Raw genomic sequence first — 21,282 nt, 5'->3', positions numbered from 1 at the left:
TTTCAAATGCAAATCTTGTAAACCGTTGGTTGCCTTGACAACGGGCTTAACTAATTCGCTCATTTTAAGCCTTTTTTCGATTCGGTCAGATAAAACAACTCACGATATTGTTTTGAAAGCGAAAGACCGCAATATCCGAGCCAGCAACCTCACCAAAAGTTTTGACACTAATAAATTAACAAATTGACGTCAGTTTTTCATGTGTCAGTCCTGTTATTGATCATGAATTTCGTCATAACATTGTCAAAGTAGCTGTGACTACTATGACAATGTTATGACGAATTTCATTGACAATAATAGGACAGCCGCATTAAAAACTCTCGTTGACGCTCTCGCTCGTTGACGCATCGCATAAATTATAAATTCATGTGTCTGTCCGCTTATTGACAATGAAGATTAGCCAATGAGCGTGCGAAAATTTCTGAAGTTATCGTAAAATGATTGATTGACTGATTGATTGAAAGAGAACTTTGCATTTAAAATTGGCTCATCTTTAGATATTAAAGTTTCACGGTTTGTGCATCTTGAAAAGTGCAACCTAAATTTTTCAAGTTCGTCGTTTGTAATCCTTGTTAATCTTCTCCATCATTAACCATCCTTGTTCCTTTATAGTTTACTATTATCTCTTTGGTGTTTTTCTATCTTAGTAGACCACTTTTTCGGGTTTCCTTCGCAGCCAAAATAACTCAAAATATAGTGTCTAAGCTCCTTTAGTAGCGAGGCTTAAAATTAATAATTCCCCAGCCTTGTTTTGCTTTTTCTATTCGTGGTTATCAAAGTGCTTTAAATCTAGCGATCAATTGAATTTTTCGATTCATTTTTAAAACTGTTTCTATAGAATAGACGCGACGGTATTTTTTTTAAATGTGGGTAAAAACTAAAGACTCAAGCTTACTGTGCTGCTTGCACCCTCTGTATAAATTCAGATGAGAGAAATACTATTGGATCAAGGAGTTCTGTACGGGTCCACAAATGATGCCAAGACCGCAAATGATCCCGGACCGCAAATGATCCCCAAATTGGACCGCAAATGATCCCGGACCGGAAATGATCCCCGATAGGGACCGCAAATGATCCCGACTAGAAAATAACGAATGGCATGGATGGTGGGATGGTGTGGATAGGGAATTGGCGTACGTGAATACCGATGTTTTTATTAAAGCCATCTGATAATTATAATGGCTTACAACTTGCTTTTTTTTTCATACTTTCGACTAAATTTTGTTGCTAACTACGATGTTATGAATATCACCACTCAATCATCAAAACACGACTTGCCTTGCATTTCTTTGCAATTCTCAGTCAAATTATGACGAGTGCAACATACGCTACATATCCTCCTTTGTTAAACATTGATATTTCGGTGTTATAGTTAAATCCCATTTTATCAGCCATTAACGCCACTGGTCTAAAGTTTTAAACTAAAATCTGATCTAGCCATGAAGCAACTATTAAGGAAGACGCTGTCCCCTGAGTAGACCCACAAGCCTACAACGTTTCATCACTCTGTAAAACACCTAGTGTGTAGCACTCGAAATTTGATCAAATTTATTTTGTAATTTTTCCTTGGTCGTATTTTGGCTTTAATTCTTCGAAAATGACTACTTGAGTGTTCTAAGAAGCCAAAATTCCAAGCTATAGTTATGAAGTTCAGCTTCATGATCAAGCAAGGCCATTAGGCTTGCGTTTCGTTTTGACAAGTTGGCTGTTTGATAGATGTTTGATCCTATCGCCACCGGGATTTCGAGGATGTTTACAAGTATGTGTTTTGCTAAGACTTCTAATTTGATAGATCGTCTTCACGTGACGTGTTTTTATCCTCACAGGCATAAGAGGCGGTATATTCATATCTGTTTACAATTAGCGTGCTTCGTTTGGAAACCAGAGCATTTTTTTCAGTGTCATGGAGGTTGCGTGACACAAGGCTACGATCGAGTTTGTTGAAAAATATATACTTATCTCATGATTTTGAGCCTTTTTAGAAGTTAGAGCATTAGGCAAAGTGCTTATGTAAATGCTTGTTTGTTTAGTACTGATAATCAGTTGCCTGGAAAGCCAAAGTAAGTTCCAGATGTTTACACTATATTCCGGCCGCCATATTGGTGTACCACGGATGTATAACATGGCGTTTTCTTACTGGGCTCTGTAAATTTCTGGGAGACATTTACGATGAATTTCTGAAGTTTAGGGAAATGCACAGACCTAAAACTTGGAGAAGTGTCTTATTTAGTTATCTTCTATAGCGTACATCACAATTTCTTAGCTTTTTCCATTGGTTGGTTTTCGATTTATTATTTTTTTTGTTGCGTGACAGTGAAAACGAACTGTGCCGTTCGAAGAACAAAACAGCAAATGTGGAATATTTTTTTGTAAAATGATAAAACATGTGTTTTTGTTCATAATTTTTGTACATGTTCTCACCTTCCTCTGATATAAATCCATGCCATTCCTTATTTTTTGATCGGGATCATTTGCGGTCCAATATGGGGATCATTTCCGGTCCGGGATCATTTTCTGTTCAATTTGGGGATTATTTGCGGACCCATACAGTTCAACAGCCTTATCTTTTTCAAACCCAAGAAGCATGTTTGTAGTAAAGTGGGCTTCACACTCACCGCACTGACTAGCAAAAGTCAAAAAACCGTGAAAAAAGAAAACACTGGAAATATTTAACGAAAAAAAAATTCAAAACACCACGTCAACATCTCTTGAGGCAAGTTTTTCTGTATACATGTACTTTTAATGAAAATTTCCCTTGTCATCTTAGTTCAAGTAAACATTACTTTGGAGGGGCAATTTCTTCTTAATGAATACCGATATAATCGAAAATAATAAAGGGCCTAAATTGCACCGAGTCTGAACGCAATCTGCGTAAAATGCGGCTCGTTCATGTTGTTATAACAGAACGTTTTAGCCTCCACCTTCTGAAAGGTTACTTAACAGTCTTTTTAGCCACTTCTAACTTATACTTCTTTAAATAATCGTTCCTCTTTCTGTTAGTCTGATGTTCTTATGCGATCTTTTCCAGCCATTTTTCCACAGCAGTAACATCAGCTTCACCGTCCGCCTGTCCTTTTGCACTGCACTCCGCGAACTCCACCGTCACTGGTAACACGTGACTGAACTCAAAATCCTTGCCTTTCTTCCCGACATACCCTGCGGTTCGAGTTGAGCCTCCGTCTTGACCTTGCAGGGCAGCGGCACGAGTCACGCGCAATGTGGTACTGAAAAAAGAAACACAATATTGAAGTATTTAGCTAAATGCCAGGGAATTGTGGAGGAGGAGGGGGTACTAGCGGCTAACATGTACTCCGGTTAGCATAAATACCACTCTGGTTAGCCTAACAGCACTCCGGCTAGCCTGAGTAGCGTTTCGGTTCGCTGACTTGAATGGTTAGCTCTTTAATAGGGTGCAATTCCTGTATTTAGCTGCGTGTGAAGTGATAGAATTATTTATCTTAAACTATAGCCTTTCCCACCTTCCCAAAATAAAACGATGCGAAAGAATTATGAATCTCCAAAATGCCACTAATTTCTGCCAATTTCATAGACTGAAGACAACCTTTTCCTCTTGAAGGGCTTTCTCACTGGAGAAAATGCCGGAGTTACGCTTCCAGTGTTGTGTAAGTCATGCACATTTGAAAAACTGAAAACAACATTTGGTGTTATTTCTGCAGAAAACAAATTCACATTTTTTTGGCTAGGTAAATAGCGTATACTAAGTTACTAACAAAACTGTGTCCCTCTAAAAACTAATTCAATAGAACCCAAGTGAAAGACCAGTTTGAACTTAACGTACTTTACTATCATTTTCTATACTAAAAAATGTTCCTTACATTTCCTTCTCCAGCTGAGACTTTATTACACTCTGCGACTTGGCCATTGTGAGGTCTGAAAACAAAATGAAAAAAAGAGTGTCAAAAGAATTTTAAAAGAGCTTACACTCTAAAGCTAAACAAAGCAAAATGTTCATACGCGCGTAATGAGTAACTTTGAGCACTGGTACTGTAACCAGCTGACCTTGTTTGTTACACAGAACCAGGATGGAGTTGGCAGACTTCAACAAATACTTGTCACCAAGAATGTCATACATAATCCTATGCAAAGAACAAGCACGATCTATGTTCAGTGGTCAGTTCACAATGGATAATAATTCAGATTGATTAGCAGTACTAACACAACTTTTCTGCTGATTAAATTGTTTCCTATGTGGGAAACAATAGTGATAATTTAATTGTTGTTGAATTATAGGTCAATGTAAAATAAAGACTGTGGACTGCGGACTGCTAAACAGAGTAAAATCTAGGCTTACTAGAGTGCGTACTTTCACTACAAGTAGCCTGAATATCCCTGTTTACAGTTAGCACTTGATAATGGAAATAACAATATATATATACTTAAAAAAGTAATTACTCTGTAATCTGCATTTTACCCTCAGTCTACATTTTATCCCCAGTCAGCAGTCTGTAGTGTGCATTTTACACTGACCATTGAATTAAGATGAAAAAAAAAAATTGTTCTCCCAATAACCTTCAATCCAGCCTCTGAATCAAGTTTGTGATGCCACCATCTAAGGGACTCACACTGAGAAGTACTCCTCTGGTATGTAAACATGTACAGACGTTACTGTGAAGTAATAACCTGTCTGTTTTATAGAAATGTCCCACTCTGACTGGCTACATACATAAAAAATGTTTTACTCACTCTGCCACATCTCGTACTTCTCGTGGAAAGTTCACACTATCAACAACAAACAGGATTCCCCTGAAAGACAAAGTTCAGATGAATTGCAAATATTTTTGGAAGAAAAATTTATGTGAGTAATTTTGTTCAAAATCATAAAAAAACCAAAACTGCAAGTAAGCTTTATCAAACTGAATTAGGCAAAGTAAAACTCTGACACTTACATGCAGATGTTTTGATTTAAATTTGCTTTTTGGTTAGAAATTTGTAAAAACAATGACAAATTCTTATTTTGACTTCCTTTGTTGTAGATTTTGAAAACGAATATACTGAAAGGAAATTATAAACCACAAGACAAATGTATGTACTAGCAAGGGATCTTCTGGCACAACTAGTTACATTGTAAGTTTACTTTGTTAATTGTATCTATAACCAAATTCTTGATTGTGATTGGTTCTCCGTGTGCCTATTTGTCATATAATCAGCATGTGATCATGTGGGTGTCCAATTAAAGGTAACCAATTACAACTTTTTGTAATTGGATACCTATGCCATTTGCACATCAATTACATGTATGCCCACTTTAATGGCTTCTTATTGATGTTTCCTACAGTTTTTCTAAACTTATGGAAAATGCTACTGACTTTTTCGCTCAAAGGAGATTCTCAATAGACTTTCTTCATTTCAAATTTGTTGCAGATATTATTAGTAATTGAACCCTGTGTCATACAATTCAGAGAGTAATCGTTGTCGCAATTTCAAATCACTCTCATGCTGCACACTCATCTCATTGTGAAATCACTTACCCCAATTACTCCTTGAATTGTACTCCACTCGGTCCAGTTACCACAACTTATCATTATACTGATGAAGTAACAAAGTGCCGATTACCTTGCCTGGTTCTTGAACTGCTCTATAAACCTTGATCTTACTCTTTCATGACCAGGGAGATCTATCAAGTCCAATATCTTGCCACTCTATAAGTGTAAAGAAATAATTTTCATTGCTAAAAAAATTTATTGAATATGCCAATAGTTGGCTAGTGTAAATGAAGATAATTAATTTGTTTTATTGGTGGTACAGTGTAATCTGTGACGGACTAGCATCCCATTGAGTGAGTGTAGCAAGTGCTTTTAGACATGCCATTGCTACAATTGATGTAATCACTAATGACTGCTGAAACAAAAGTGTTCAGTGATTATTGTGATCATTCGGTCTCAAGGATTGTAGTAATCATTGTGATGAAAAATATAATTATCAGGATGCAGTGTGTCACTGTTTGATAAGGTCTGCCATCCCTGGCATTTTTTTATTCTATAGCGATCATGGCAGTTATATGGAACCTGGTAGTGATAAGGATTGCCCAACTTTTTGCAGAAGGATCAAGACAATCGCTGTAATGGTGGAAATCATGGTGCTCATAACGATCTTATGGGACCCAGTCTTTACACTGGTAAGTGATGACACTAACAAGCCACCTGTCCCTTCTGATCTCAGGCACTGGAAAAGATAATTATAATATGTGTGTACATAATTCCTTTGTACGTACAAATCTTTTCATCTCAAAACTAAAGCAAGGCCCCTCTCTCACTGACAGGAGAAAGTTCAGTTCCAAAAGTGGGAGAACTATTCAATGTTAATAGCTTGGTAAGGACAACAAGCTGCTTCTGGTCAATGAAAAATTTACATTCTGAAACACATGATCTTGCAGTTTTTACCTTAGAAAATAAAACTTTCACTGGTGAATGCATGTATACACACTATGAGAAGCAATAATGAGAAGGTAATGCAATTCATTATTTATGACCAAAAAGTGAATATTCAAAATTGTGTACCTTTTTGCCTTTTAATTTGTACTGATCTTTGTTTTCTTTTATTGATGTGTGGGTCATCACATATTTTCCACTACAGAGCTGAAAAAGTTAAAAGTAGAATGTGCCGTTCCAAATAAATATCCACACCCACCCCAAGGTAGGTTAACGGAAATTCCAAGGGGGGAGGGGTTTCAAAAGCCAAAATTTTTAAAGGAAAGTATGAAGCTAAAACGAAATTTCCAATTTCCAGGGAGGGGGGGGGGGGGTCAAACTTTTAATCTTCCATGGGAGGGGAATGGATATTTTCTGGAACAACACGATATGACACACAAAACAATCAGTCAATATCTGAATACAGCCACTAACATTGCACAAGGTTGGTTATCAGTCTTCTTGGATTTTTGTGTGAAACACAGACAAGATTAATCTTAAAAAGCACCTCAGAAGGATAAGCTTATGTATATATGTTTTTAGTCTGTTCACAAAAGAAAAAAATAAAACAAACTTTAGAATATTAACTTACTCTACTGAATAGCAGTGTTTTTCCGGAATCTGTCAGGCCAACTAAGAGGATACTACGACCTCTGGATCCACTTCTTCCAAATAAAAGGTACAGGACTGCAAGGAATAACCAAATAAAAAAAGTAGCTTAGATGACATAATTGATAAATGAATAAATACATCTGAGCCATTTCAAGGCACCTTTAAGGTTACTCCAAACCTTCGCTGTTTTCAAGGAAACCCCCCACAAACTATACATCAATAGAAGGGTTATGAAATGTAGAATTTGATAACATTATATTCTGTTTTGCAGATTGCTTTCCTAAGGTGGTAGAAGCCGTAAACGGCAAATTGACCGACTGAAATTCCGGCAAATTATTGTTCATGCAAAATAACTGGGCAGTGTTAATCATAAAGCATCAATCTCTCAAAGTGTGTCAGCATTTTCTTTTATTTCCATTGGTTATCTTTTTAAAGATCTGTCAAGTTCCACTATTGAAAAATTCGTGTAAGCTGCGTTAGAGGCTGCCACGAGAAAAGTATTCAAAATAAAAGAATTTGCTGGCACACTTTGTTCCTTATCTATCAGTACGTGTTCTGGCCAAATTTCACGGAAAACCGTGGATTCTACATACCATATTAACTCACATAAAGAGGAGGGATTCTCTCAAAAAACAAGTGCCAGTTTTCGCCTTCTAAAGATTTTTTAACATGTCACGTCTTCTTGGAGGGAGATGTCAACACAAAAAGCTGTCAGCCAATGAAATAACAAAACCCCCAGCATTAACAATATGCAAACTTGAGCTTTGCAGGAAAGTGATAGTGTTACAGTCACGTTTTAGGTGCACATGTTTTAGGTCGGTAGTCAACAATAATGCGCAAAACAGAAGGAAAGCGATGTGCAACAAAACAAAAAGAAACAGAGGAGCAATTGCTGAAGCGTGATTATGAGGAGTCACTCTTTATGGACATGAAATCTAAAATTGAAAGTATTTGATATAGAATCTCCAGATGAAGCTGTTTGCTGCGAAAAGGACGCTGAAACTCCATGCCTTTTGGGGAGAATGACACCTTGACAGTTTATAAACTTTTAGTACAAAATCTCTTTTTCCCAATAACTCACACATGTTTTAATGTTTTATTTTCATTTTTTTTGGAAAATGTTACCTTAAATAATGAACTTTAATTTGGTTGAAAAAAAGAAACTAATTTGGGAAAAGTAGTCTTGCCAAGGTTTGGAGTGTCCTTATAGATGGGTATCAGGACTGTCATGAAGTTTTGAGTCCACTGAAGCATTGATTTTCACACCTGTAACAAACATGTTACCTTGTGAGTGAATTCTTGCAACTACAGGCAAGTTCACTTGTAACATCAAGGGCCCATGAAACATATTCAGCTGTAGCAGGTCTTACAGGTTATGGCCCTTACTAACAGCCCCGTGTATGCTGCTTGACTTGTGTGAAACCTTGATTATTAAAACCACTGTTTTTCTAGATTCTGATCATTCCTTTACACTCACATTTTCAATTATCTGAAACTTTGTATCTTGGAGGGTGATCACATTGTGAACTTCATCGTGGTGAATGGGCTGGAATTTGTTTTCAATAATTTATGTCAAGTTCATTTCAAGAGGATATGCTTCTGAACCTGGGGTGAAATCTCAGTCCTCGTAAAAATCCTTACGAAAATCATCCCCTCAGTAGCACATAGGATAGTAGCTCCCCCAGGTCTTATGAGAAAAAAAAATTATAATCAAATAAATAATACCTCAGTTGAATGAATCCATACAAAATTAACTTGATCACCAAAACTATCATGATTTTCATTTTCTTGCAAATCAATTATTATTCGCCTCTGATATTCAAATGGTTGGCAAATAATTGATTGCTACACACTCACAAACCACAACCTTTTAATTAAGCTCACTGGTAATTGTTTGCTCAAGAGCTACTGACCCAATCAATAAACTTGGCCCGCCTACAAATTTACTCGACGCTAGCAATCGGCATGTTGACATTGTAACACATGCACTACTTTTCACTCATCGTGGACAGCTACATTTTTCGAACAATGTTCTTCTCTCGTTCTTTTCCCCGATCTCTTACGAACACGTCATCATAAACGCGAAAGAAGATTTCCGGAATTAAACACTTCTCGAGTATAAATATTTGTCCATGTCAAGGAAAAAAGCAAAGAACAAACCTGTAGTTAGAATGACTATTAAAAACGCAATGAGAACTCCATACAATGTTCCATTAGGGCTTTCTAGTAAGTCCATAATCAATGAACGAGCCGCCATATTTGAAACGTTTGGGCCCGCAATCACTTAACCTTCAACAAGGTCGTTGTATATGACGCACTGGTGTGACGCACTGTTGTATTTAACTACAGTAATCTGAGAAAAGCACTGGAATGATTTCTTCTGAGGACCTCTTTCTTGTGGAGAAGCCCCACTTGAAAAAAAAAGAAAAACTGTTCCACATCAGGGGTATCTGAGGAGCATGGCGGGGGAGGGGGCAAGGGGTGTTCTTGAAAAGCACAAGTTTTTAAAGAAAAACATGTCGCAAAGCTAAGTGAGGGGAGAGAACTCTGACTGGCCAAGGAAATGAGAACATTGCCATCATCATTATTTTCAGAAATAACACATTTGGTTCTATCATAAATAAATTTTATTTTCCATAAATTAGATTTATCTGGTTGCTTTATTTAACATTGATGCTATCTTCAACCATTTCAAACAGTTCATGGTGTTTGCCACTCCGCTTTGCAATGTCGTATGCAGTTTCATCCTGCATGTTACGTAATTTAGAATCCAGCCATCTATTGCAAAGCAAAAGCTGTAAAGTTGTTGTTCCAGCGACTCCACTGGCGGCAAAATGGAGAGGTGTTTGCTTGCCATTGGTCTGTGCATTGATATCAGCACCATTTTGTAACAGCAGAGATGCAACGTTGGTCTTTCCTACAAAATAGACAAAGCAAGGCACGATTAGGTCAGTCAGTGAAGTTTCCAGCTACCTAATTTTCCCAGGTCTTACACTAGAAAGTGTTTTACAGATCTTCTTCTCACGATAGGGGGTTGGATTAGCCAGTCAAATTATTTGTATTTTAAATTTTGTACTTGATGGTCGTACAGAGGATCAAATAATAGAGGGCTCCTCTGAGTGATATGTAACCCCGGCGGGGGGGGGGGGGGGGACTCCCATATAAAAAGAACAGGGGTACTTGTCAGGTATTTTGAAAAGAGGTACCAAGATCTAGTTTTGTGGATGTGGCTTGAAATTTTTTTCACCCCTAAGAGGTACCAATTCTAAAACAACACATTATCGCTTGTCATATTTTCTTTTGGCCCAATACCCTAAAAGGTACAACAAAAGCTCCTGCTGTGGACCTTGTCATGCTAAATTAACCCTTTTAATTTGTTAAAAGGCCATACATATACAATGAGTTCAATGCTTGGGTCAAAGTATCCCACACTGACAGAGCATTCCCTGATTCCTGTAGCATGGAATGAGTGCAGGTACCACTAGTTCCCTTGTAGAGGACATTAGTCTGTTGCAGGTTACCCTTGAAAAATTGTCAGGTTGCCCTAACAATATTTGCTGGTGGCCATTAGAACTCTTCGCCACAGATATAAATTCTAATTCTTGGTTATAGTTCATTTTATTCTCTCCCTGAGGGAACTCAACAATTAAGACAAGAAACAGGAAGGGGCAAATGGGTTATCACAGCATTTTCAGGGAAACAAATAATTTCTGCGGGTAACTCTTTTGGGGTTTTCACTTTATAGGGTGCTACAGGAAAAGATTCTGAGACTCGAGAGCTAGAAGACCTATAACGATATTCTTAACAGCCTGGAGCCCCGGGGGAAGGAGTCCCATATAACAATGACGGTGGTGCTTGTCGTACTTATCAGGAATAAGAAAAAACAAAAAAAACCACTGTTTTGGTACCTCTTAGGGTACTTAGCCTCAAAAGGTCCAGAGTGGTAGCTTTTGCAATACCTTTTAGCATATTGAGCCGAAAACATTGACAAGAGATAATGTATCATGTAAGAATTAGTACCTCTTAGGGAAGAAAAAAAAGTTAAGCCACACCCACAAAACAGGATCTTGGTACCTCTTAGGAGTTCTTTTCAAAATTTCTGACCCCTTGTCTTTTTTATTTGAGAGTCCCCCCCCCCCCCTCCCCAGGCCTGGAGCCCAAGCCTTTTCCTTTCATGAGGTCCAAACAAAAGTGTTGATTATGTTTACTTGGAGCCCCGAGGTGAAATATGCAACTGAGCCCTGGGGCCCTGTAATTACTAAGCAGTCTTTTACATTCCATTTCTACGGATGAAAGGTGGAGTTAGATGGCTCATCGGCAACAGTGCTAAATTCTTGTTTCTGTACCATAAAGTTACGAGGAGTACATTTTGATACTCTCTCTGGTGGGATGCTAGTTCAATGCAGGATTCCCTGGGCATTTTCCTATGTTGCCCTAACAGTGTAACACCTCTGGGTGACGAAAAATACTCCAAGCTTATTTCCTTACAACCTAACTCTGTGACTCTAACCATTAACCAGCCCTTAAACTCTAAGACCGTTTGATCCAGAGTCTCAACACATGGGACCCACTGCGATCCAGGCTCTATGCTTTTTGATAAGATTTGGGAAGTTATGATAATTTGGCAACTAAATTTTTTCACATGTGTGGTTTTTGTGTGTTAATTTAATAAGGCTTCATTGGCACCTCGCTAACGTTTTTTTTTCACCCGTTGTTTCTCCGTGAAGAGTTCCATGAAATCCTCTCACCCATGTCAGCCCCTCCCAAGCTTCACATCTATAATAAGTGCACTATATTCACCCCATCTGCATGCGCAGTGCAAAGGTTGCCATCCATCTTCTGTTCTCGCATCCACATCAGCTCCTCTTTGTAACAGAACTCTTACCACGTTCATACGCCCGTTATAAGACGCTCTATGAAGCGGCGTGTAGCCATCACTGTCTCTGCAGTTCACAAGTGAAGGTTCTATGTCTAAAATCGACACTACATGATCGATTATTCCTTTCTCAGACGATTTTAAAAGAAGTTCAGGCTCTGGTTTCGGTTCCTGATCCGAGCTCGAGGATTCTTCCTCGATTTTTGGCAAACTGGTCGACTGATCAACTTCCTTATCCTCTTCAGTTATAATTCTTCCTGCAGGAAGAAAGTCTACATCTTCATTTTTGTGAATTGCCATTCGACTTGCTCCTTCATCCGTGTTTTTCGTCTGAACTTCAGACAGGAAGTCTTCTTCAGCTTCAAAGGCGCGGAGTTCACAGTTGGCGTCTTGGGGCGAAATATCATCTGTCATTATCAGTTTTTCAAGCAATTGAATTAAAACAACACCTAGACTTGTATATAAGGCAAGCAAGGGTGAAAGGATTATGAAATACTCCTATTTTGCTTTGCATTATCGACCTTATCAGGTCTCTTTAAAATGTTCTTTCACAGCGCGTTCCGTCCGCCATGTTGAAATTCCCATAATGCATTTCGGTACCGAAAATTATGTGCCTGGCACAATTTGACATATTCATCCAGACGAACAAAGAAAACATGATTCACCTTGTCATAACCAAGTTCAGTGAAATAAATAATTCATGCAGTCTGGAGTAACACAGGAGTACGATGTTCAGAATCTTCTTGTTATATTTTGTTAGTCTTAGCGGATTTTTTCCTTTCTGTAAACAGGAGAAAGTCCCAGCGGGCCATCTCAAGCGGCTTGGTTCACACAGACCGGCGGAGGGCGCGATAAAGGCAATAGGTTTTTTGCCAAGCCCTCAAGTCTTCTTTAAGGACTATGTTATGAGCAATCAACCAGTTATTTTCAAAGGAGCCGCTAAATTATCTCCTGGTTTTAATCTCTGGACGGACAATTATATACGGTAAAGTATTAATGTTTGTTTATTATTATTTTGTGCCACATGAAGTTTGTTTTGTCGTGACTATGTTTGCCAGTTGTTAAAATTTAAAATATAAATATTTAAACTTATCCCTTATGGAGTCACGTCAGGTTTTTCGCAGTAGGGTTCTAAGAAGAGGAGTTTAAATATTGGCCACAGTAGCAGAGATTGATCTCGTACCATAGTAAAAATCCTGACTTCATAAAATTAAATTAAAAAAGTTAAGTATTTACTTGTATATAAACACCGATCTGATTTTTATTTCTTTTGAGGATCAATGAACAAAACATGATCAGAGCAAACATCAGATATCTTATGTGCATATCATCTACTAAAATACACAAGAAAAAAAAAAGAAAAAAAGAAACCAAAAAACTCTAGCTAAATACATATTTTTAATTATTTTAAATAATGGCAGTTTAGTTATTTAATGACGTAGTACCAACCATGAAAGCTATTTGAATAACTGGTGAACACAGATTGAATAATTTTACCCAGCTGTACATCGACTAGTAAATGTTGAATGGCAAGCTTATATTGTAACATAAAAGGCAGATGTTCACCGCACAGAGTTCAAGGCCAAAAATCAAAATACAAAAAGGAAAAAAAAAAAAAGAAAAGGAAACAAATAATAAATATATAATAATTTTTTAAAACTGTGAATGCCTGAATTGCAGCTTAGCTTAAGAATGGAATTTCACAAGAAAGTAACAAGCAAGTTTTTTTTACAATGGCAATTTAAGTGTGAGAGGTACCTTATTATGTTTTTAAAGACTGGAATGAAGACTAAAATTTCGTGAAAAGAGAGCAGGCAAACTATGAATAAAAGGACTTTGTCAAACTTTGTCTGAAAATTAGGCGCTTCTGGTATAATTTGGTAAAATGAAATGAAACTAGATTCATATTACAAATGTGTCATCTCAACCACATGATATTTCTTTCTTCAGGGAAAATTATGGAGATGTTACAGTAAGAGTGGATTATGGTAAAAAAGAGAACAGGGCTAGACCTGCTGATGACTTAACCCTCGCAGAATTCTTGACAATCTATAATGATTCAGACAGATACTTAGTGGATACTTTACCTCAAGAAATGTGGCATGAGTTTTCCCTACCAACTTGTCTGTTGTGTGGAGGATTTACATCCAGACTACAGGTAAGAAGTGATGCCAGACCTTGTTGGCATACCATAAACTGCTGCTTATAAGACCCCCCCTGGTTGTAGGCCTGTCTACCTGTCGTGTGAACCAAAAATTACATCTAGTTATGAGCACCCTAGAATATAAGCCCCCCTCTCGCTTTCCTTGTTTTGAATTTGTTTTATTATGATGTTTTAAAGCTCAGTTACCAGTAAATGAAAAGTCTACTTTGATCAACATGTGCAACTATAGCTCGTTTCAGAATGGTTTTTTTTATTCCGGTTATAAGCCCCCTCAGATATGAGCCCATCCGTTTTTAAGCCCATGTAAAAGCCCTTACAAAGTTGTATAAGCCCAGGGCTTATATATAAGCAGCAGTTTACAGTACTAGAAGTGAAATTTGCTCTTTCTTGGCATATCTTCTCTCCTGCCCCCCTGCCCCCTCTCCCTCTCCCCTCTGAGGGGAAGGGGTTGCACACTTGGCAATAAAAGATGGGGACATGCCATTGAAGCTGTAATGAGTTATCTAGTGTAAATGCAGTGAATTCACCCTTCCCCTACTACCCTCAAACAAAAAAGAAAAAAGAATCTAATTGTATGTCAACTTTCAAATCACCCAAAACATGTTGTACCTGTACATGTATCAAACACAAAACACCATAAGGACTTGTTTCCACACTTGTTTCCTTAAGAAAATCTGCATTCTTGGTTATAACTTATAAAGTGTAAATCAACTGAAAAAGAATTAGACTTAGGAGGGAGGGGTATACCAGGTCATTGCATGGCTCCCCTGCAGACCCCTATCTGCTAGTTTGGTGACTCATGCCTGTGTTTTCTGGTTCAAGGATACAGTGATGTGGTTTAGTAGTGGAGGATCCAAATCTTTTCTTCACATGGATACTGTGGACAATATTAACTGTATGATCAGTGGAGTCAAGGAGTGGTTTATAGTGGACCTGGTAAATAAATAATGTTTAATACTTATTGCAATGTGCTGTTCCAGGAACTATCCATACCCACCCCAATGAAGGTTAAGAACATAAATTTCAAGGGGGAGGGGGTATCAAAAGGCAATTTTTAAAAGGAAAGTATGAAACTAAACTTGAATTTCTAGTAGGGTGGGGTTTCAAACTAAAAAGCCTTCTGTGGGAGGGCCTGTATGAATATTTCTGGAGCAACAAAATGTGAAAAATATTATTCAATTATTGAATAATTCATTTTATTTTTCAATCATTGATGTCAAATATTGCAAGTTTTCACCAGAATAATTGATGTGCTTGATGGGGTTATCACATTGTGCACAAGTTACATTTCAATGACTGTCATTATTAGGTTTTATTGCCAAACATGAGCTTGACTAATGTATATAAATAATATTATTGTAGGAACACAGCAAGTTGATTGACATGGATCATGGAGAGGGTGACTATTGCAGTGCCAATGTTGATAAAGTTGATATGTACCGATATCCAAGTCTACAAAATCTTCCATGGTGGTCTGCTCGCCTAGAGCCTGGCGACTGTATGTTCATACCTTATGGGTGAGTCTTGTAAGAAATTATGAAAACAGGTGAATAACATGATAAACGTAGCTTACAGGTACATAATATATCAAACATGAAAGACTGTGTTTGACCAAATTTCCAAACACTGGGAAGAGAGTTGAAAATACGACACACAGCAGAGTATTTTTGACAAATTTGGAGGTGTTTGGAAATGTGGTCAAACACTGTCTTGAGTGTTTGATATATCTTCTCAAATGGAGAAATAGAATCATAAAAATCTATACTAATTAGGATCAGATATCCAAGCACCATCACGGTCATGATTTCCTTTGTTTAAACTTGATGAATTAGTAATGAGTTTGAGAAGGCTACATAGCTCTTTGCATGGTTTTGATGCCTGTGATGTTTGTAAACAGATGTTGACGAGTGAAATATAGAAATATTTTGAAAAATTTAAGCCAGTGAGATTATTCTCTAATTTCATGAGTACCAGTATACCATTTGATTACCTTGGAATATCATAGGTGACAAATTACTTATAATAATTACAATTTCACAGCCAAACATTGCCATGGCAATTTTGTAATTTTGCTTGTGAAATTATAAATTAATGTTGAAATTTCATGCCAAAATTTAGGAGTACATGTAGTTTGTCACCCATGATATTAGTACTAACATTTATTTAATTATTGCTCAAAACACTAGCATCTCATTTGGGGGAAAAGGGATCTAATCACTTCATGCTATGGAAACAAGGGATAGAAAAAAACAAAAACAAAAACAAAAAAACAGAAAACAAAAAAAACATAGGTACCCAAAGGGTACATGCATGGGATTCAAACTCATTTCCATTAACAGACATGAGCCAATGACAATAGTGTGGGATACCACAGGCATCCCACACAAAAACCCACTTTTTGACAGCCCTAAAGGGTACAACAAGCAACCCTGTCCATTATATATGGGACAAGGATGAGTACCAGCCTGATATGCCATGGCCTCGAATGCAGGCTTCATGTTTGTTAATTCCTATCCAGCTCTGGGTGAAGAGAGGTGTTGCAAACCAAGGATGCCACACAAGGACCTTAGCTAAGTCTAAGTCCTGACCTTAAGTTATTTTCTGGCAGGAGGTCTGAAGATATTATACCATCCATCAGAACAAATAACTGATTGTACTGTATGGGTCTAAATATTTTAAGGTTTGCGATGACTATCAGCTTCAAAATAGTACAAGGGTACAACTTGAGAACAATGAGTGGCACATAATTTGCAACGTTATTATCATTTTTTTTTGGTGTTGTTTTCTAGATGGGCTCATCAAGTGACTTCACTGTTTAGAAACATTGCTGTGAACATTTGGTGGACTCCTCTTCACAGGTTTAATACAACAGACTGTGAGGGTATGAAAAGTTCCTCTCACTGGTAGTTTTTTGATTTACAAAAATTCAGTATTTGCACTCATTAGTGCATCAGTTGCTAGCCTGCATAGCTGATGAGATTCCAACCTCATTCCCAGGGACTCTCATCTTCGGGTCCTGGGAAGGATATTGGTTACGTGGGCGAGTGATTTTCTGTAAAGGAGGCGCCATTTTATTCTCTCATGGGTTGAACCCGTGAGGGAATACGCAGGTTGAAATTCAACTAGACTCTTCACCGTTCCACGCGGCTTTGCCACTTGTATTCACAGCTTTATGGCCAAAACAAAATCACTCATGTACGTAGTCCCACCAGCTATGCAGAATAATCAGTTGCAGTTTTTAGAGTTGAAAGATATTACAATTATCTATCAATATATTCCTTGTTCTTTCAAATAACAGAACATTGGTTTGATCTTGATATTATTAGAGTTTTAACACTTGCACCATTTGATAACATAACTGTTGTTACACTGTACTTAGAGTGTCAATCTTGTTATTTTTTTTCCAGTAAATGCAGGAAGTATTGATCCATCAAAAGCAAAGTTGAGCAACTTTAAGTTCACAACTGGAGAACAATTAAGGTATGTGTTGCTCTGATCAGCTGGCATGGTTTGCATGTATTCTCCCCTCTCAGACAGAAAAACTCTAGTCTTCTATATATATGGCGTTTCACTGTTAATCTTGTTCACATTACTTTACAGAAAACCAAATATAGGTCTGCACTGTGTGTTAAGTAAGATGGTTAGGGAGACTGGGGATGGAAGGAGTTACCCATTCAGTGTTTAAGCCAGCAGTGCAGGCTAATGAGTTTTTTCTTTGTGTGTGTGTTACAGGTTCATGGCTCTCAGAATAATAAAGGAACATGGTGGATCAGTGCCATTTGATATCATCAATTCTTTAATTGTGGTAAGAGAATTATCAAGTTGGTTATATAGACGCCCGTGGAGGTGCAGTGGCCTCATGGTTAGTGCGCACTCACTTCATGCTACAGAAACTGGGATGAACTCCAGCCTGATGGGCCACTTGGTTCGTATGTAGACTTAACATTATATAAACCCTCTGGCTTGTAGAGCACTACGGCTGAAGCTACATCTCTAAACCTCACAACATTGCTGGCTTTTTCTGCGTTAGTACTTACTGTTTCTCTTTTGCAATGCATCTAGGGAGAACACACTGGAGAACGACTCATCACTAAAGAGGTAAGCATGCGCTATTTCTTGAAGACAGGAACAGTCAAGTAGACAGGCAGAACTAAAACACAACAGACATCTTTCTCTTCTCAGAAGGCTGAAGCCCGGCAAAGATGCTGGATTTCTTGTGTGTTGTGTGACACCTCTGACAAGCATTATCTCTTTGGAAGCGTGGTGTAACGGGCCTTTTTCTAGCGCTCTGTAACGAAGTTTCCATCTTCTTTCCTCACCCAGCCGCTATGGCTTTTTCCGTACAGTAGTTGAAAGAAGAAATGAAGAACTAAAAGCTCTGAGACGTGGGCATAAGAAGCTCATAAGAAGCATAAAATTGTTGCCATAATATTGGGACGATTTTAATTTCGGACCAAAAATAAAACCGTCCGAAATTTTTAAGTGTACGAAATTTTTACAGTACAGTATGAAACTTTTAAATAGCGCCAATAGTTAATAGTTTCCTTTATGGAACGAACTCTAATTGGGAAACGGCTTAAGATAGGTAATGGTTTGATAGAATTTGTGTTATTTTCTCGTCGGTGTATCTGTCAAACCTTGAGGGTGCAGTAAAACTATCATTTTCGTAGATGCTGTTTTAGTCTAATAGTGTTTTCCTGGAGTAATATTAACTTAAATGTTTCAGGAGAGGGTCCGAAATTTTTGTCCGAAATTTGTCCGAAATGAGATAAAAGGGACCGCAAATTAAACGTCCGAAATTTTTATGTCCGAAATGTTTTGCAAGTAAGGTAGACTATTTCCGTGTTTCCTTTTGACTCTGTGTCAAGAAAAGGAAACTCAGAAATGGTGTATTGGTTTGTCTGAGTTCAGGTTCATTTTGTATTGTACAGCGGTTTCTGTTGCTTGATAAAGACCAGGATGGTCACCTGACAGAGGATGACGTCATGTCCGTTCCCGCTGACGTAGTAGATGAGGCTTTTGGACAAACACCACCAGGAGAGGTGAGGACCCGGAATGAGTTTAGTACACGATAAGTTCTTGAAAGTTAGCGTTTCACTCGAGCAGCTTTCACTCTGGAACTTCACATCAACAAGCAACAAACGACATTAAGGGCCGGTGCACTCTGGGGGCATGTTAAGGGGACATGATCCGGGGACATGTGGAGCGATAGTTTTCCTCGTGTGACATGCCCGTTTTTGCGAAGACTTTAAGTTACGAGGGCAAAATTTTTCCTCCGCAACATCTTGCATGAAATTCAGCTGGTTTGAATTCGTGAAGCAGGGACAAAATGACCTCAATTTTCAATGTCGCATCGAGTGTGCTGCTCTTGCAAACTGCCCCTGCCACAACATAGAAATGAACCAATATCCGCTTCGTGTGCACCAACTGGCGTACTGTCCCGGCAAGTGCGTCCTATGCGTACACATTAAGGGGCTTCTTCTAGCTTCACGTCCCCGCGACATGTCCCTTAATGTATGCCGACCTTAATACGCTCTAGGGTTCGTCATCCTGTTCCGCGGAAAACAGGAAACGTTTAGAGTACGGCCTTAGCGTGAGACTTGAATGTGCAGATGTCATTCTCCGTGTTGAGAAAGGTACTTTTCATAGGATCACCTCACCGATGAAGCATTTTACAAACTTAGGCCTACGTCCGCGGGGTGTCAATTCGTGAGTATAAACAGTTGATGGTTGTTAACACTTCAAGAAAAACACAAATGCACCATTAGGAAGCAAACAGGTAAGGTGTGAACTGATGTCATGGAATTAACGCTCAAGTCATATTTTTTCGTTGTGTAGTTGAGATTTCATAAGTCAATGAATTAATATTTCACAGAAATCGCGTAGAGTGCAGTCCCGTAGCAAGGGGGCGGGGGGGGGGGCTGTGCCCCCCAGTTTTTTTTTTTTTTACCCCAAAAGTAAAAACAGACGTGCATAAAATGTTGAAAATAGAATCTGATCTCCCAGTCGTATTACACAACTTTCCACCGAATAACCTCTATGTTTCCATTTCCCCCCTTCATATTTGTACGTCTTTTATTTCTTTTTTTTTGCCGTTGTTAAAGCGGGTCAAGACTTACCTGCGCTCAACCACGCGAGAGGCCAGACTCAACCACCTCATGCTTCTGCGTGTCTACAAAGAATTGGCGGATGGTATTGACATGGTGGTGGTCGTCGCCAATTTGTCTGTGGGGACAACCAGCGGCGCAAGCACTTGTTCGACAGGCCGATGAAGTCTGCGTTTGCCTCTAAGGCAACTCAGACCTAACTCTGAGTCTCTGACAGGTTAAACACTTGCTTGAGAGACAGTTGGTTTTGTTATTTTGTAATTGACGTTGCAAGTGTAGGAAGTAATTCGCGATACGCGAAGGGTATCATAGGTCATAGGTCATAAATGTATATTTATTTTATTTATTTATTTATTTATTTACGCGTAAATTACAAATAGCTCTTGGAGAACGCTGGAAATAGCATTTCCGAACCTCTAGATTTCAAAATTTTCTGGGGGGCATGCCCCCAGACCCCCCTAGCGGCTCGCGCTTTTGGCGCTCAGTTATGTGTCCCCCCCAGTTGTTTTCTCCTTGCTACGGCAGTGGAGTGGCGTGAAGTTACATGAGGTCTCCACGATGTTGATGAATCATGATGATAATGATGACGATGACGATGACGATGATGATTACTATGATGATGATTGCAACTTATTTCTTTTGCAGGTGAATTACCAAGGCCAATCTCGTCGCCGAGATCAAGGAGTTACTGCTCTTCTGCAGTCGATAGGACAACAGCCGCCGTTTGTTGAGGAATTCCTCTTGAGGGAGGATAAAACCTTGGAGGATTTCCACAGTTTTCTGGGAAAATATTCCGAACAACTAGATGAGGCAGTGAGAGATTTTATACAAGAAAGATTTGACGAAGTTACACAGAGTAAAGAGAAGGAACCACAACACCAAGAATTGTAATTGTAAATTTATAAAATTTACACTGATCTTATTTTCCAGTGGTACAATATGTACATAGGTCATAGGGAGATAGAAATAAATACTGTATTTAATTGATAATTGATAAACTGTATACTTTTTTGTATGTTACGATCACGTAATATGTTCAACTTGGAATATTACAATTTACGATCATCAAGGATAGGGCCAACCTAGTTCCCAGGG

At 38.3% G+C, this 21,282-nt stretch overlaps 3 protein-coding genes across 3 annotated transcripts; 1 reads left to right on the top strand and 2 right to left on the bottom strand.

Moving 5' to 3' along the window:
- Nucleotides 1-1,467: 1,467 nt before the first annotated feature.
- On the bottom strand, nt 1,468-9,384 carry LOC145481887 (signal recognition particle receptor subunit beta-like). Its single transcript, XM_081460452.1, has 8 exons — nt 9,201-9,384; nt 7,021-7,115; nt 6,519-6,596; nt 5,575-5,660; nt 4,705-4,764; nt 4,021-4,097; nt 3,837-3,891; nt 1,468-3,224 (listed from the first exon to the last, which is right to left on the bottom strand). Exons 1-8 carry the CDS (start codon nt 9,295-9,297, stop codon nt 3,011-3,013), a joined length of 762 nt encoding a protein of 253 aa, XP_081316578.1. The 5' UTR covers nt 9,298-9,384; the 3' UTR covers nt 1,468-3,010.
- Nucleotides 9,385-9,700: 316 nt separating this feature from the next.
- Nucleotides 9,701-12,493, bottom strand: LOC145481888 (ankyrin repeat domain-containing protein 49-like). Its single transcript, XM_081460453.1, has 2 exons — nt 11,841-12,493; nt 9,701-9,957 (listed from the first exon to the last, which is right to left on the bottom strand). Exons 1-2 carry the CDS (start codon nt 12,328-12,330, stop codon nt 9,701-9,703), a joined length of 747 nt encoding a protein of 248 aa, XP_081316579.1. The 5' UTR covers nt 12,331-12,493.
- Nucleotides 12,494-12,562: 69 nt separating this feature from the next.
- Nucleotides 12,563-21,102, top strand: LOC145481858 (bifunctional peptidase and arginyl-hydroxylase JMJD5-like). Its single transcript, XM_081460416.1, has 10 exons — nt 12,563-12,901; nt 13,867-14,074; nt 14,903-15,016; nt 15,443-15,597; nt 16,870-16,961; nt 17,488-17,560; nt 17,813-17,885; nt 18,143-18,178; nt 19,012-19,122; nt 20,833-21,102. The coding sequence occupies exons 1-10, from the start codon at nt 12,645-12,647 to the stop codon at nt 21,076-21,078; spliced, it is 1,365 nt and encodes a 454-aa protein (XP_081316542.1). The 5' UTR covers nt 12,563-12,644; the 3' UTR covers nt 21,079-21,102.
- The last annotated feature ends 180 nt before the right edge of the window (nt 21,103-21,282 follow it).

The sequence above is a fragment of the Orbicella franksi genome, chromosome 3 (assembly GCF_964199315.1).
Source record: "Orbicella franksi chromosome 3, jaOrbFran1.1, whole genome shotgun sequence".
NCBI lineage: Eukaryota > Metazoa > Cnidaria > Anthozoa > Scleractinia > Merulinidae > Orbicella > Orbicella franksi.
This window is presented reverse-complemented; position numbering and strand designations above follow the sequence as displayed.